The sequence below is a fragment of the Microtus oregoni genome, unplaced genomic scaffold, assembly GCF_018167655.1.
Source record: "Microtus oregoni isolate MIOR12 unplaced genomic scaffold, Mior012 000006F_ref0000085, whole genome shotgun sequence".
Classification (NCBI taxonomy): Eukaryota; Metazoa; Chordata; class Mammalia; order Rodentia; family Cricetidae; genus Microtus; species Microtus oregoni.
The window spans coordinates 44,262,629-44,279,149 of NW_024543065.1; the positions used below are offsets into that span (position 1 = coordinate 44,262,629).

General features: G+C 46.1%; 1 protein-coding gene across 2 annotated transcripts; it reads left to right on the plus strand.

Annotated features, from left to right (window-relative positions):
• The first annotated feature begins 1,518 nt into the window (after positions 1 to 1,518).
• LOC121449347 (zinc finger protein 28-like) lies at positions 1,519 to 15,505 on the plus strand. 2 transcript variants are annotated; one of them, XM_041653690.1, is made up of 8 exons: positions 1,520 to 1,726; positions 2,282 to 2,373; positions 8,425 to 8,551; positions 8,688 to 8,783; positions 9,893 to 10,053; positions 11,819 to 11,933; positions 13,120 to 13,257; positions 13,715 to 15,505. In XM_041653690.1, the coding sequence occupies exons 1-8, from the start codon at positions 1,564 to 1,566 to the stop codon at positions 15,412 to 15,414; spliced, it is 2,592 nt and encodes an 863-aa protein (XP_041509624.1). In that variant the 5' UTR covers positions 1,520 to 1,563; the 3' UTR covers positions 15,415 to 15,505. The 2 variants fall into 2 exon arrangements, with proteins under 2 accessions (XP_041509625.1, XP_041509624.1); XM_041653691.1 differs by lacking the exon at positions 13,120 to 13,257 and having other exon boundaries at positions 1,519 to 1,726.
• The last annotated feature ends 1,016 nt before the right edge of the window (positions 15,506 to 16,521 follow it).

Consider the following 16,521-nt stretch of genomic DNA (forward strand, 5'->3'; position numbering starts at 1 on the left):
CCCTCAGTTCCAGAGCATAGTCCCTGTTTCTACGTGTGGACATGAACAGGAGGAACACAACAGCTAGTGTGTATGAAGGGGAATTTAAAGGGTGGTGACAAGAGGTTGGGTGTTGTGGCGCACGCCTTTAACCCCAGCATTTGGGAGTCAGAGGCAGACAGCTCTCTATGTGTTTGAGGCCATCATGCTCTACACTGAGAGTTTCACATCAGGCAGGGCTACATGGTGAGACCCTGTCTCAAAAGCATGAAGAAAAAAGTAGTGAGAAGAGGTAACTGGAGCTCTGACGCGAGGCGGCGCTCCTGATGATAAATGAAGGTCGAAAACAAACTGCCACGGCCTTGTGTGTAACACTCACGGAAAAAAGCCTTCTCAAGATCAGGGACATCGTACAAGGAGGGAGCAGAAAGATGTAAGAGTCTGAAAATGGTGGGGAGCGCTGTGGAATGCTTCTGGACTGTGCTGCTCATGAGCTCACAGAAACTGTGACTCTTGCCTAAGACTGGGCCAATGAGTATTCCACCATGGATAGAAGGGCTTACTTACCCCGCCACACTTAGCTGAGAAACTATTGGCAAATGAAGGCAGCTGGGAGAAAGAAAGGGAGTCATTTTTCTTTGGGGATGTGCCTTCCCATCCCACCCCATAGATTGCCCGTGCTCAAGTCGATGGTCAAGGCATGACCCATGATCACGAAGCACCAACTGGATTCAGTTGGTTATATTAAAAAACAAAACAAAACAACAAAAAACCATGAATGTGGAAGTATTGGGGGTGTCTGATGGGGATGGCTGGGAGAGCAAATGAGTTGGATATGACCAAGATACGGTGTATATACAGATCTGAAATTGACAAAGAATAAACATTTTAAAGGAGCATCCCAGAAGAAAATCTGGGGAAGATTGCAGACCTAGAACCTAGTACATGTATTAGCATTGAGGTGGTCGCAGCAACTAAATCCCAAGCCGACTAGCACCTCCAACCAGAACCACTGTGCATGATTGTCAAGGCCCACATATTACCCCAGCCCAATTTACAACATCTCCCAACTCCCCTCAGTCAAATCAACTTCAAACGACCCACCGGTCGCCCTGCCGCGGCGCACGTACACTCCTACTGCCACCTCAACTCCCAGAAACCTCTGGGGAGCTGTTTGGTATCTCGTGCGACCCGTGTTTCCGGCAGGGTACCGTAGTTCACAGTAGTGGTCTCCCCTCACAGGGCTGGAGCCTGGCAGGCTGAGTCCCGCTCGGCGCCACTGATTTTTTTTTTCCCGACTGCAGACTACACTTCCCAGCGGGCCTTGTGCGCAAGCAAAGTCCACTTCCGGCTCGTTCGGGCTGAACTGCCTGAGGGTCGGAACCTTCGGGGCCGGGTTAGGCAGGGAGAGGGCGTGGCTGGTCGGGGCGTGGTGGGCGTGGACTGGAGGGTGCGGGTGTGGCCGGGGGTGTGTCCGTGAGGCGCGGCCTTGGAGGGCTTCTGCGGCCTGGCCAGGAGAGCGGGAGACCCTCGTGTGACATGCGTGGGGAGGCGAGTGCGGGGCCATGCGAGCCCCGGCGCCCCATGGGGCGCGGCGCCCTCTTCACAAAGCCCAGGGCTGGTGGAGGTCCTGTGGCGGGGACTTCAATCGCTCGTGGGCGCCCCGCTCGGGGCAGGCCGCTCTCCAGGAATGGCCTGGCCTCCCAGGGCGGGCACGGAGCAGTGACCTCGGGGCCTACGCACAGAGGTGAGTGACTTGTGTCCAGCCTGAGTGGACAGAGATGAGTCTATTCTGTGTGTGAAGGGAGGGTAAGGTCCAGAGGTTTGAGTCCTTGGTGCTGGAGATGGTGTCTCTGGACTGAGTGCGAAGTTAAATGGGAATCCACCCTTGAAAGCGCAACTTTGAGCCAGAGCAGTCAAGCAGAAGTGTAGCGGGGACGTTGACGACGTCAGGTCACCTTAGTTTAGACTTGTCTCCATGCCCATGTTTCAAGAGAGGAAACTCCCTGGGTGGCTGGAGAGATGGCTCACAACCATCCCTAACTCCAGTGGCAGGGGTTATAATTCCTTCTTCTGAACTTCATGGGTACAAGGCACGCACATGGTGCACTTCTATACACGCAAGCAACACAAACACATAAACTTTCAAAAAAGAGACAACCCCACTCCCCGTTCCACCTTTTGCCTACTCCAGCACAGGGAATTAGCGGGATCTCATCTCTTCTTTTCAAAATGGTTCTACCCTGCTTGTGTAGGGTGTAGTCTTGTGTAGACTTGGTATCTAGCCCTTCCTTTTCCCCAGCTCTGCTTTCCAGAGATACCAACTTCCTCCAGGAGAGTAACCGCAAACAGGAAGCTACCCCTACGGGGACTAAACTTAAAGCCCAGTCTCAGGTGAGTCATGTTTTCTCTCTGCTTCCTGAAATAGTCTGGCTTTTTCACCACTTAATGATGTTTATTTTCTCTGAAAAGTTTTCAGTTTAAGAGACCTGTTCTGGGCGCTGTTTCCTCATATTCTGGTGAGTGATGGGCTACAAGGATAGCTTCAGACTGATCAGGGCTCTTCCTCTGCCTTCCTTTTCATCTCAACAATTCTTTTTTGGTTGAAAAAAATGATGTATCCCTTTTCTTTGTTCCACTTGTCTCAGAAGGACTTTTTTGGACAAGGATTATCTACACAGCCCTGAGTGTCTCTGTAGACCAGCCTGGCTGTGAACTCACAGAGATCCTCCTGCCTCTGTCTCCTGAGTAGAGGGATTAAAGGTGTGCACCACCAAGCCCTGCCTCAGAAGGGTTCTTATGTTCAGGAATGCAGCAATCTTTCTACCTGTTTTCTTTGATGTCCTCAACATAGGAGAAATATATTATGGCTAAGTTCCCTTTAGGGTTTGAGGCAAGGGCTCAGTGGGAAGAACACTTGCTCTGTAAGTATGAGGACCCGAGTCTGAATCCCTAGTACCTATGTAAGAAGGCAAGTGTGTTCCTGTAGACCTCAGCGTTTCCAGGCAGAGGCACATACATTTTAGAGCTCTCTGGCCCATCAGCCTAGCCAAAAAGGTGAACTTCTTCTAATTTAGTGAGAAACTGTCTCAGAGCAGTAAAAGGAGCTGCTGAGCATGCTGCTCTCTCTCTCTCTCTCTCTCTCTCTCTCTCTCTCTCTCTCTCTCACACACACACACACACACACACACACACACGAGTTTTTTACTGAGCTGGTGAAATGGCTCAGTGAGTAAAGCTACTTGCTGCCACTCTGGACAACCTGAGTTTGATCTCAGGGAGGAAGGAGAAAACTGATTCCTGAAAGCTGTCTTCTGGCATTCACATGCATGCTTGTGTACACCCACATACAAATAAATATAATCACTTTTTTTAGGGATAATTTTAGATTTAAAGCTTTTCTTGATCTCTAGGAACTCACAACCTGTTGACAGAAAGTCAAGGAAGCATGCAAGAGTCCAGTTTTCCTACGTTGGGTCTGGGACCCCTTTCTCTTTTCCTTTGATTTTGAGACAGGGTCTCACTATGTATCCTTGGCTAACCAGTAGCTTGCTGTGTAGACAACCTTGAACTCATGGAGATCTGCTTGTCACTGCCTTCTGAATCCTGGGATTAAAAGTGTCACCACAACACCAGCCCTTCATCCTTATCTCACTCTAGGCCTCCTGCCTCTGTGCTTCTATGACCTCTGCTTCTACTCCTTTCTCTTCTGAAGAGTTCTCTGCAGGTCAGCCCTTGCCATGTCAGCTGTCTTCTCAAAACTTTCCAAGGTGTCCTTGAAGACAGACCCCATCCCTAAAGTGATTAAGAAGAAGTCTGAGAAGTGGCTCCTTATCTCTGACATCTGCCTTTTACTTTCATTCTCTTTCTTCCTGGAATTTGCTTTCTCGTTCATGATCATACCCTTACACACATGGGAGAGAGGGAGAGAGAGAGGTGAGAGGTAGCGGGGTGGGGGGGGGAAGAGAAAGAATAGAAAGGGGGAGGGAGGGAGCTGGGGTGTGGCTGCTCTGTTATTTCAGGTACTCAGTATGATGCTGTATGTAGTCCAAGTAGCATTTTGAGCCCAGGAGTTTGAGATAAGCCAAGTCACCAGGGCAAGATTTTGTTTCAGAAAGGAAAAGGAAAGTCAAAACCAGTTATTTCCAGTTTTAAGAAAACATCTTACTGCTTTTCTTTCCTTTGGGAGTCACCAAATTCCAGTCTTCTTGATGGTGACAAAGTAGTAACAGATGCTGGGGGAAGTAGACCTGAGTGTAGTTGGAATCAGTCATGGCTAGACACAACATGTTTGTTACTTTGGGACACTTAGAAAAAGTGATTTTTTAAAAATTGTTTTCGGGAAGGAGTTTTGTAATCTGAAGATTTTCCCTCTTTTTTATTTCTGTTTAAAAACTAAAATCGATGTGGTGTACTCCTTTTAGTCCCAGCACTCTGAAGGCAGAGGCAGGTGAGTTTCAGCCAGGGCTACACAGAGAAACCCTATCTGGAAAAACCAAAACCAAATGGAAACCAAAAAACCTATAAAAGCATTCTGTTGTGGTGCCACTAACGTAAGCTGCACTGCTGTCTACACAGTGTGGTTTCATATTCCGAAAAATAGGCATCATTTCCTTGAATTCAAAAATTTCTAAAAACATACAGATTAAAAAATTTAGAGAAAGATGACTTGGTTTGTTTAGTAAAGCATATATGAAAAGTATTTGAAAATTTGGGGGAAAATGAGTACAAGACTGAGTATCCAGAATCTTGAAGTTGGAGCTCTGGGACTGGACCCTGTAAAAGCCTGTGGGAGGTTGTGTGAGAATGTAAATGTTCCTGGACCAGCAGTCAGCAAGGTCTGAGAACCCTCATCTGCTTTGCCGCCTTTCCCTTTTTAGCAGAGGGTACCTTTTACTTACTCTTTGTCAGTTTTTTGTGTGTTAACAGTGTATCTTGACCGTAGGCACCACGAATCCTTCCTCCCGCCTCCTCATCTGTAATCCCCCTCTTTACATCATTTCCTTTTTCTGTGAGTTGTGCATTGAATCAGTGCCGGCTGCTGGGGTGCTGCCTGCCTTTGTTTGATCTTGTGCAGGTGACCACAGCTGAGCAGTTCCTGAGTGGAGCAGCCTTGTCATATCCAGGAAGTAGCATTGTAGGTGGACTCTTCTGTCCCACCCTCCAGTTCCCAAATAACCACACAGACTTACTCTTAATTATGAGTGCTCGCCTGATAGCTCAGGCTTGTTACTAGCTAACTTTTACATTTTAAATCAACATACATTTCTTATCTATGCTCCGCCTCATGGCAGTACCTCTTTTAGCATGGCACATTTATCTTGCTTGTCTCTACATCTCCTCACAGCTCCTGAGACTCTTCCTTTCTTCTTCCCAACATTTCAGTGCCCTGAGAAATCCTGCCTAGCTATCGACAAGTCAGCTCTTTATCATTAGCCAATGAGAGTAATACATATTCACATTGTACAGCGTTTCATGTCATTAGCACTCCTCCCCGTCCTCCAGCTATTACATTCTTCCCACCCCTTCTTCCAGAGCCTTTGGGGTGTAGGACTGATCGAGAGGTTTTGTTTTGGACTGAGCACTCGACATTCACTTATTATCAGGACTTAGACCTGTGTCTTTGTATTAGCTGCTGTCCACTAATTCTGTCTTTGAACACTATTTGAAATACTGTGTTTGTATTGAAATGTTTGCATATTAGTCTACTCGAAGCTTTCTACTGCCTAATCCTGCTGAGTTTTGACAATTAGAGGTATTTAGCTTCTGGTCAACTCAGGAGACTAGTGTTGATCTTTCTAGCGAGATGAAAATGCCTGTCGAAAAGCTGTCAGTTCTGTTCTCAGTGGCAGGATGTAGGCGGGAAGTAGAGCGCCGTTTGTTTTAGGCTGACTGGCTCAGGCAGCCATGCAAGCTCATGTTTTGCTCAAGCTCCCAGAGCGTTCTCAGCTCTCCTGGTGTTGTCAGGTGACATGTACTGCACGTGGTCCTTCAGCCTCCAGCTCAGGGGAGTTCCCTACAAGGGGTTAATGACACTGGGGCTGCGGAGATGGGTTGTTGGGCAAGCATGAGGGCCTGAGTTCACTCCAACACCTGTTTACCCATTTTGGTTTTTTTTGGGGTTTTTTTTTTTTTTTTGATAGAACTTGATTGAGGAAGAGATGCACAGCATTGCCCCCTGGCCTACACACACGCACACACACACACACACACACACACACACACACACAAAACCACTCATCAACCATTTTGTCTTGTCCTTCTATGATGGTGTTAAAATGCCTTCAGAGTTCGGCAGCAGGCTAAAGTTACGATGATCTATTCACAGACTCTGGCCTGTGGGAACTAGCTTTCTAGCACACAGGCCTCCCAGCGGAAGAGCTCAGGTGTTGTTCTGGTTTGTGATTGGTTGAATGAGGACTTAGGTTTGGTACAGTGAGAGATACTCAAATTGGAGGCTGAGAAGATTGCTTTATTCATCCCCCCCCCCTTGTTTTGAGGGAGGATCTCCAGAGGTGTGTGCATGTGTGTGTGTATATATATGTTGTGTATGTGTGTGGTGTGGTATCACAGTGCAGTGTGGCAGTCAGAGGACAACTTGCAGGTTCTCCCCTTCCACCATGCAGATTCCAGAGATCAAACTCAAATTGTCAGGCCTGGCAGCAAGAACCTTCGCCCACTGAGACATCTTTTAGTCCACAATCTAAAAAGACCAAATCTAAAATCCCTGACCATTACTTCTAGCTAGGATCCTCGTCTTAGAGAAATCTCCGTCACTGTTTTAGGATCTCTCCTTTCCTACGTTTATGGTACATTTCTCCCTGTACATGTGGGCCTACGAAAAACAAGGTAACTCTGTGGTGTGTGCGTCACACCATCTGTGCTGGACAGTTTCCTGTCAACCTGACACAGGCTAAAGTCATGTGAGAGGAGGGAGCCTCAATGAAGAAAATGCCTCTGTAAGACAGTGTTGTAGGCAAGCCTGCAGGAATTTTCTTAATCAGTGATGGATGGGTGAGGGCCAAGCCCATTGTGGGTGGTGCCATCCCTGGGCTTCTGTTCCTGGGTTCTTTAAGAAGGTGGGCTGAATATGCCAGTAAGCAGCATCCGTCAATGGCTTCCTCAGCAGCTCCTGCCTCCAGGATCCGGTGTCGATACATAAGTCAAATTAACCTGTTTCTCCTCAAGGTGCTGTGGTCGTGGGGTTTCATCACAACAACACTAACTGAAACTAAGATACCACCTTGTTGTTCTTATTCTACAACTTGTGTTTTGGGGCACAATATTTCCTCAGTGTCTACCATGTCATTATATTGTGACTCCTCTCCTTTCTTCCCTCTTCTTCCTCTCCCATCCCATCCCATTCCATTCCAAATTTTATATTTTGAGACATGGTCCCACATAGTCCAGGCTGGCCTTGAACTTGATATTTAGGCCTTGAATTCCTGATATTCCTGCCTCCATCATTCCTAATGCTAGAATATGAGCATGTGCTACCATGGCCAATAGGCTACATCTCTGTCTCTGTCTATCTCTGTGTGTGTGTGTTTGTATTCCATGCTAGCCTCAAACTTGCTTGGAGTCCTTCAGTTTCTGCTTCTCAACTGATGTAATTACACACTCATTTCTTTTTTTCTTTCTTTTTTTTTTTTTTTTGGAAAGAGGTAGATCATGTTTTAGTGTTTCTGAACATCCAGTGAAAATGATAGGCAATAGCATCCCTTAGGCCCCATCTGGGAGATCAGCTGTTTGGATCTTTTGAGGGTCTTCTCCTGGTTTCTTTTCTGATCCTTGTGCTGTTCCAAGCCACACATGTATCACAGGGTTGAAAAAGGCTCGAAGAACCTACAGTCCTCAGGACAGCTTGGCTTTCAGTATGTAGTGTCAGAAAATTCTGACATTTTCTGTGAGTGCATGCCTTTGCTGGCTGGTTTCATGTCAACTTGAGAAGAGGGAACCTCAATAAATGTTGTCATAAGATAGAGTCCTAGACAGGCCTACAGGACACTTTCTTAATGATACTGGGGAGGGCGCAGTTCATTATGGGTGGGGCCACTCCTGGCTGGTGGTCCTGGTTCTATAAGAAAACAAACTGAGCAAGCTGTAAGGAATAAGCCAGTAAGTGGCACTCCACCATGGCCTCTGCGTCAGCGCCTGCCCCGTTCCTGCCCAGTTTGATTTCCTGTCCCGACTTCCTTCAGTGATGAACAACACTGTGGAAGTGCAAGCCAAATAAACCCTTTCCTCCATGACTTGCTTTTGGTCATGGTGTTTCGCCACAGCAATGGAAACCCTGATTGAGATGGCCTGCAAGTGCGTCTCCATCCTGAAGGCCTGGGGTGAGGGCTTGAGCACAGGGTGGGAGGTCGTTGTTCATCTGAAAGCTCTCTGCTCACCAGTGTTCATCGGTGCTGGCTCAGAAACAATGCATTTTTGTCATTTCAGGGCTTGGTCACATTTGGGGACGTGGCTGTTGTTTTCTCCCAGGAGGAGTGGGAATGGCTCAGCTCCGAGCAGAGGAGTCTATATTGGAAGGTGATGCTGGACAACTACAGGAACCTGGTGTCAGTGGGTAAGGGGATCCCCACTCCTGCCCCCGCCTCCCCTGGTCCCTGTAGCACCCTCTTCTGTCCTGTCATTCCAAGTCGAGACAGACCCCAGCATGACCACATCCTGTTTTTCTTTCTTCTGTTTTTCTATGGACCTAGGGCTTTGTGCTTCGAAGCCAGATATGATCACCTTGTTGGAGCAAGGGAAAGATCCCTGGATGATGAAAAGAAAGACGACAAGAGGCCATTGCCCAGGTGAGCATGAGGACGTGGGGCAGTGGGGCTGCTGCTGGCCCAGCTCATTCCTGCAGATGCACAATCTCACCAGCAGACTCTGCGGCCTCATTGTAGTAGGAGCTGCAGGCAGGCCTGCTTTTCATCCCACCTGGCTCCCCGCATAGCTAGCTTTACACCCGAAATAACAACACATAAACTGTATTCATTTAAACACTGCCTGGTCCATTATATCTAGCCTCTTCTTGGCTAACTCTCATATCTTGCTTAACCCATATTTAATAATCTGTGTAGCACCACGAGGTGGTGTCTTACCTGAAAAGATTCAGCATGTCTGACCTGCGTCCATCTTGGGCCGGAGCTTCATCGCGCCTGTCTGAGGCGTCTTAACTTACTGCCTTCTTCCTCTCAGTATTCTGTTCTGTCTTCCCCACCTACCTATCTTCTGACCTATCAGGCCAAGCAGTTTTCTTTATTGATTAACCAATGAAACAACAGATTGACAAATGACCTTCCCACATCACCTTGTCAGCTTGGGCTTTGCCGTCTTCATGCTCCCTCTCTGTTCTCCAGCATAGCTACATCCCCTTACAGACAAATTACTTTTCTCTACATCCCTCCTTTGCCTTTCAGTCTTATGGACTCATCTTTTTAAAATATATGTATGTATGTATGTGTTTATGTGTGTACATATATGTTTAGGTGAACACACCTGTGTGTATATGTGTTTATATGTAGGCCAGAGGTCACAGGTCTTCCTCTGTCACTCTGTCTTTTTTTTTTTAATAACTTTGTGTATGTGGCTGTTTTGCCTGTGCATATGTCTGCGTGCTGTACACATGCATGACTGGTGCCTGCAAAGAGGACAGTAGCTCTCCTGGAACTGGAGTTACAGTTGTGAGCCACCATTTAGGTGTTCGGAATTGAACCCGGGTCCTCTGGAAGAGTAGCAAGTGCACTTAACAGCTGAGCTGTCTCTCTAGCTCTGTCTCCTGTATTTTTTTATTTTAAAAAATGATTTTGTGTGTCTGGGTATTTTGCCTGCATGTATATCTGTGTATCACATATGTGCCCTCCCCCCACCATGCAGCACATAGTAAGAGCTGTTTGCTTTGTTCATGTCCTTTTAGACTTAATGGCTTTGCAGGAGACAAAGGAGTTCCCTCCAGAGGTCTTAAGTGAAGAAAAGTTATCCCAGGCAGTGCGGAGAAACCAGCCCCTGCCCCGCAGACCCAAGTGCTCTGTGTTAGGAGAAAACTGGGGTGAAGATACTGTGTTCCAGACACCAAGGGTAAGCAGGGATAACCTTCAGGCAGCCCTTTATGATTCCTTGGGCAGTGGAGAAATTCCCATTGCATACACTATTTCCTGTGGATGGATTGAGGAAAGGGTTATATTATATTAAAACATATGGTAAAACCCTGTGTGTGTATGTGTGTGTGTGTGTGTGTGTGTGTACAGATAGATGGAGGGGGGTGAGACACAAACATGTTCTTCAGGTGACAGAAGTTTGTTGTAGAGCAAGTGTCTGAGAACTCTGACCATGATCTCAGTAGTTCCTCCTGTTCCCTCTGCTGGGAGAATTCCTCCCTTAGAAGATGAGAATATCCACTTTCCTCTGAAGCACAATTAATAAAAACTCAGAGAGAGAGAGAGAGAGAGAGAGAGAGAGAGAGAGAGAGAGAGAGAGATAGATAGATAGATATTGGGGTTCAACCTGAAGATTGGAAAAGCAAAACAGCCGCCACTGACTATTACTTCAACCTTGGTCCAAAAATCCTGCCTCCAGGAATCTCAGAATGAGCCTGTGGTTGAGAGCTGTCTCCTTCCATTTTATAATCCTCTCTAGTTCTGGGTATAAAGGCATGCACCACTACCGCCTGGTTTCTGTTGCAAGCTAGTGTGGCTGCTGGGATTAAAGGTGTGTGTCTGTTACCTGGTCTGTAGGGCTGACCAGTGTTGCTGTTTTACTTTCCTGATCCCCAGGCAAGCTTTATTAAAATACAAATGAACTGCCACTACACTCCTCACAATGTCCTGATGACCAAATGTCTCAAATTGTATTGCTGTGATAAAACACCATGACCAAAAGGAGCTTGGGGAGGAAAGGGTTTATTTCATAGTATGTCTTATGGCCCATCATCTAGGGAAGTCAGGACAGAAACTTAAGCTGGAAGTGATACAGAGGCTATGTAGGATGCTTTCTTCCCATGGCTTTTTCAGCCTGTCCTTTGATATCTTGGACCATAGGTACAGAGGTGGCACCACTCACAGTGGGCAGGGCCTTCCCATATCAGTCACTAAGAAAATACCCTGCAGGATTGCCTATAGGCCAGTCTGGTGGGCAGATTTCCTTAACTGAAGTTCTCTATTCTGTATCAACTTAACATAAAACTAGCCAGCACACCAAATACAGTTTCACCAGAGTTCATCCAGAACTAATGTATGTATTGGGGTCATTTCCAGAGCTTAGGTCAGGAAATGCTGGGAGGAGAGTGGGTGACTGCAAAGTGGCCGCACTGGAAAGTCTTCACCCGTCACGAACAGTGGCTTCTTCGTAGTGTCATAGATAGAATTCCCCCCCCCCCCCCGTTTTATTGAATCTCCTTTCAACAAGCCTCCCCCGCCTGTGTACTCTCTGATGCCCTGTACAGTTAGGGCAGAACTGCAATCCGATGTCTGGGAGAAAGTGGCTGGGATCTCAGGTGAGGGTCCTGTGACTCTCACCTTCTCTAAGAGAGTGTCATCAACAAACAGGCTACTCTTGCTGGTCTCTTGTTAGAAGGCGTGGCTGATCGATGAAGATGGCAGCTGTTTTTCTCAGAGGACCTCACTCTATGACATCTTCATTTCTCAATACCTCAACTGTGCACTTGAGCACATGCAAGCGTGCGCGTGCACACACACACACACACACACAAGTCAATTCACAGTAAACCTCTATTGCTCAGAATTCAGCTGATACCTATGGTCCAGAGTGTGCTGTTTACAGTGTGTGGACACATTCCACCCTACTCTGGCCACCCAGGTTCATGAATGTGTTTGTATCTTTTCAGGGCTTGAAGACCATCACAGATATGGCTAGAGACGGCTCTCCACAGCTTGCATCAGCTTTGAAGAGTTTCTGCAAGAATATGACATGGGATAACTGTGATGACCTGAGGTCCTTAGGTAAGACCTTCTCCCTTTCAGATCTGAATCAATCTTCAGGAGCCCTTGCTTTTCATTTTTTGTTTCTTTAATATATACTTTAAAGTGTGTGTGAGAACCTGCTTATGGAGGTCAGAAAAGGGCATTAGACTCCCTGGAGCTGGAGTTAGAGGTGATTGTACACTGCCTGATATGAACACTGGGAACCAAACTCAGTCGCCTACTGGAGAAGTGCTGTCTGTATAGATCTCTCTCTCTCTCTCTCTCTCTCTCTCTCTCTCTCTCTCTCTCTCTCTCGCACGCACGCACGTACGCACGCACGCACTGTTTCTAACTGTTCCTGTAGTGCTGTGTGATAATCCTTCTATGTGCTGTGAATATGTCTTATTCTTATGGGTTAATAATAAAGCTGATTGGTCCATAGCAAAGCAGGATGTTGAGGACTGGGATGAAGAAGGGTGGGAAGAGGGAGAAGCCAATGAGCATCTAAGAGGACAGGTAAAGCCACGAGCCATGGTTATCGTGGCAATACATAGGTTAACAAATGGGTTTATTTTAAATGTAAGAGCTGGTTAGTAATAAGCTTGAACTATTGGCTGAGCATTCCGTAATAATAAAAGCTTTTGTGTGTTTATTTGGGACCGGGCTCTTGGGACAGGAAAACTCTGCCTCTGTTTACACTATAGTAATAGTTCTTTTCTGTCAGAGTCAGGAAATGGCTTACTCAATTTCAGGGTGACAAGATTATGAGCACATACTGTCTCATTTACTCCTTTAGGACACTGTGTTTCCAAAGCAGATTTTGTCTCTTTGCTGGGGCAAGAGAAGATGCCCTCTGTGGTGCAAAGAGAGCTGGCACCAGGCTTGTTCTCAGGCGAGTGTGGAGATGGTATGGTGACGTCACTGTTGCTCTGGATAGGATGCAAATCCTCACCACCACACACTGGAAACTGTCAAGTCTGACAAGTCTAAAGAGGAATATCATACTCTTAGATTTCAGAATGACTCCTTTCTTTGTGTCTTCTTTTAACAGCTCATTTCTGTTGGTGGAGACAACTTGTTTTTTTCCCAGTCGCCCAGGCCCGAAATAATCACACAGAAGCTTTATTAATTACAACACTGCTTGGCCTATTAGCTTATGCATATTCTTAGCTAACTCTTACATCTTAAATTAACTCACCTCTATTAATCTGTGCATCACCACAAGGTTGTGACCTAACAGCAAGGTTCTGGCTGGCGGCTCACATCTTTCTCCTTTGGTGGCTACATGGTATCTCCCCAACTCCGCCTAACTCCGCCTCTATCTCTGCTTGGAATTCCTGCCCTGCTGCGCTCTGCCCTGCTGGTAGGCCAAAGAACCTTTATTCATTACCAAATGGCAACAGAACACACTCACAGCATACAGAGGGGACTCCCACATCACATTTCCCTGTAGTTTTTTTTATTCTCACCCACTTGGCTGCTTGTCAGACTTTCAGTTTCTTGGGCATCTTTAAAGGTTAAATGGCTTTTTGTTTCTTTTGCCTATCAGCTGGGCATTAGTAGATGTGTGTGTTTGCGTGTTCACACGCCTCTCTATGCCTGTGTGTGTGTGTTTGCGTGTGCACACGCCTCTCTATGCCTGTGTGTGTGCATGTGTGAACTATTGAAGAATCTCTCTAATGGAGAAGATTAGATATCTTATATAAGATAAGATGTGGATAACTTGCATGAAATAACTGACATTTTTGACTCAGGTATTGCAGAGAAACAAGGACATTAAAGGAGAGAACTTTTTTTTTTTTTTTTTGGATCTATTTTAGGCCAGCAGTTTGTATGTGAGGCCCAGGATCTGTTTCCAAAGCAAGACTCGGATGCTGAAGGATTAACAGACAGACCTTCTAGCACTAAACTTGAGTGTTCCACCTTCAGAGAAGATTGGGATTCTGAGTGTGTGTTTGAAATGAATGGTCAAGACATACCATTTGAGCAAGAGACAGTTACTCGGAACGAAGCCTTCTCAAAAGGGAGAGATCATGCGTATATCAAATCTGGAAGATGGTTTCATTTGAACATTTCAGAAGAGAAAAGTCATAATTGTGATTCAGGTAAAAGTTTTCCCCAAAATTCAGTGGTCGTAAAGGAACCAGGAATCTATGCAGGAAAAAAGCTTTTCAAATGTAATGAGTGTAAGAAAACTTTCACCCAGAGCTCATCCCTTACAGTGCACCAGAGAATTCACACTGGAGAGAAACCCTACAAATGCAAAGAGTGTGGGAAGGCCTTCAGCGATGGCTCCTCTTTCACACGGCACCAGAGGTGCCACACAGGCAAGAAGCCGTACGAGTGCGTCGAGTGTGGAAAAGCTTTTATACAGAACACCTCCCTTGTTCGTCACTGGAGATACTATCACACCGGGGAGAAACCCTTTGATTGCATCGACTGTGGTAAAGCCTTCAGTGACCACATAGGGCTTAATCAACATAGGAGAATTCACACTGGAGAGAAACCGTACGAATGTGACGTGTGTCACAAGTCCTTTCGATATGGCTCATCCCTCACTGTGCACCAGAGGATTCATACTGGAGAAAAACCATATGAGTGTGACATTTGCAGGAAAGCCTTCAGCCATCATGCATCGCTCACTCAGCACCAAAGGGTGCATTCTGGAGAAAAGCCCTTTAAGTGCAAGGAATGTGGGAAAGCTTTTAGGCAGAATATACACCTTGCTAGTCATTTGAGGATCCATACGGGGGAAAAGCCCTTTGAGTGTGGGCAATGTGGGAAATCCTTCAGCATCAGCTCACAGCTTGCCACCCATCAGCGAATTCACACGGGAGAAAAGCCTTATGAATGTGAGGTGTGTAGTAAAGCGTTTACGCAGAAGGCTCACCTTGCACAACACCAGAAAACTCACACAGGAGAGAAACCATATGAATGTAAGGAGTGTGGCAAGGCCTTCAGCCAGACGACTCACCTCATTCAGCATCAGAGGGTTCACACCGGGGAGAAGCCCTATAAGTGTCTGGAGTGTGGGAAGGCCTTTGGTGATAACTCTTCCTGCACTCAGCACCAGAGGCTTCACACCGGCCAGAGGCCTTATGAGTGTGTGGAATGTGGGAAGGCCTTCAAGACCAAGTCATCCCTTATCTGTCATCGTAGATGTCACACTGGAGAGAAACCTTACGAGTGTAGTGCATGTGGCAAAGCCTTTAGCCATCGCCAGTCCCTTAGTGTACATCAGAGAATTCATTCTGGGAAGAAACCGTATGAATGTAAGGAATGTAGGAAAACCTTCATCCAAATCGGACACCTTAACCAACATAAGAGAGTCCACACTGGAGAGAGAATGTATAACCGTAAGAAGGGCAGGAAGGCCTTCAGGCAGACTGCACATTTTGCTCACCATCAGCGAATTCATTCTGGAGAGTCACCCGCTCACCCTTCTTTGCCTTCCACATCCAGTCCGGTGGATGTCTTCCCCAAATTTGTCTGGAATCCATCCTCACTTTCACCCTCATAATCTCAAAATATTGCCATTTCCACTACACTGCTTTGAACAATCATTTCCCTGTCCCTTTGTTCCCTCTGTCTATTACAATACAGTTATTCATGTTTCAGTTGGGTTGAGTTATTTTTGGAGTCTCAATGTAATTAATTTGCTCATCAAAAACTTATATTCATTGGTTAATGCTTAAGATGTTCTTAGCACAGTGCCTGACCCGTACCAAGTATTATAAGCGTGATTCTTTTATTTATTTATTTATTTATTTATTTATTTTTTGGTTTTTCGAGACAGGGTTTCTCTGTGGCTTTGGAGCCTGTCCTGGAACTAGCTCTGTAGACCAGGCTGGTCTCGAACTCACAGAGATCCGCCTGCCTCTGCCTCCCGAGTGCTGGGATTAAAGGCGTGCGCCACCATCGCCCGGCTAGCGTGATTCTTTTAAAAGTTTATTTTTGAAAATGGAAATTTTATTGTGGTCAGCCCTGATAAAAATGGTGCAGTAGAAACCCGGTTTCAGAACAGGAAGGGAGTCCTCTGAGTTGTTGATGAGGCTTGCTTCTTTTCCTTGAAAGCTTGTTTCTAAGCCACGGGTATGGTGGAGTCATCTGTAGTCTTAGTGTTCATGAATTCAAGGCCAGCTGGGGCAACTCAGTGAGCCCCTATCTCTAAATAAAAAGGGAACAGTTGATCCCATACTGCTGAACTAGGTGACTGTAGGGTAATAGAACTTTCGTGAGAAAGCTCTGCTGTAATACCCATGACAGTAAAAGGATAGGTAACATAAGTATGTAGGCTACCCGAACAAATGAACCAAAACAGCTGGAAAAGTGCAAGGTTTTATATGTGTTTAGTTAAAACTACCAACAAATTACTTAAGAGTGGAAAAACTCGGAAGGATTTGATGTGTTTAAAGTCACTGGTTTACGAATGCATTCTTGGTAAACGTTCAATGAAGCATTCACTTGGGTAAACTGATCTATAGTAGGGGGCAGCAAACTGACTTACGAAGGCTCACTGATAATTTTTTTATGGTCTGTAATCTAAATTTCTGAAAAGGTGTTTAAAGTGATTTTAAACATCGGAGGAGTGTTTTCAGCCCGATGACTGTGAGAAACTTGATTTCAG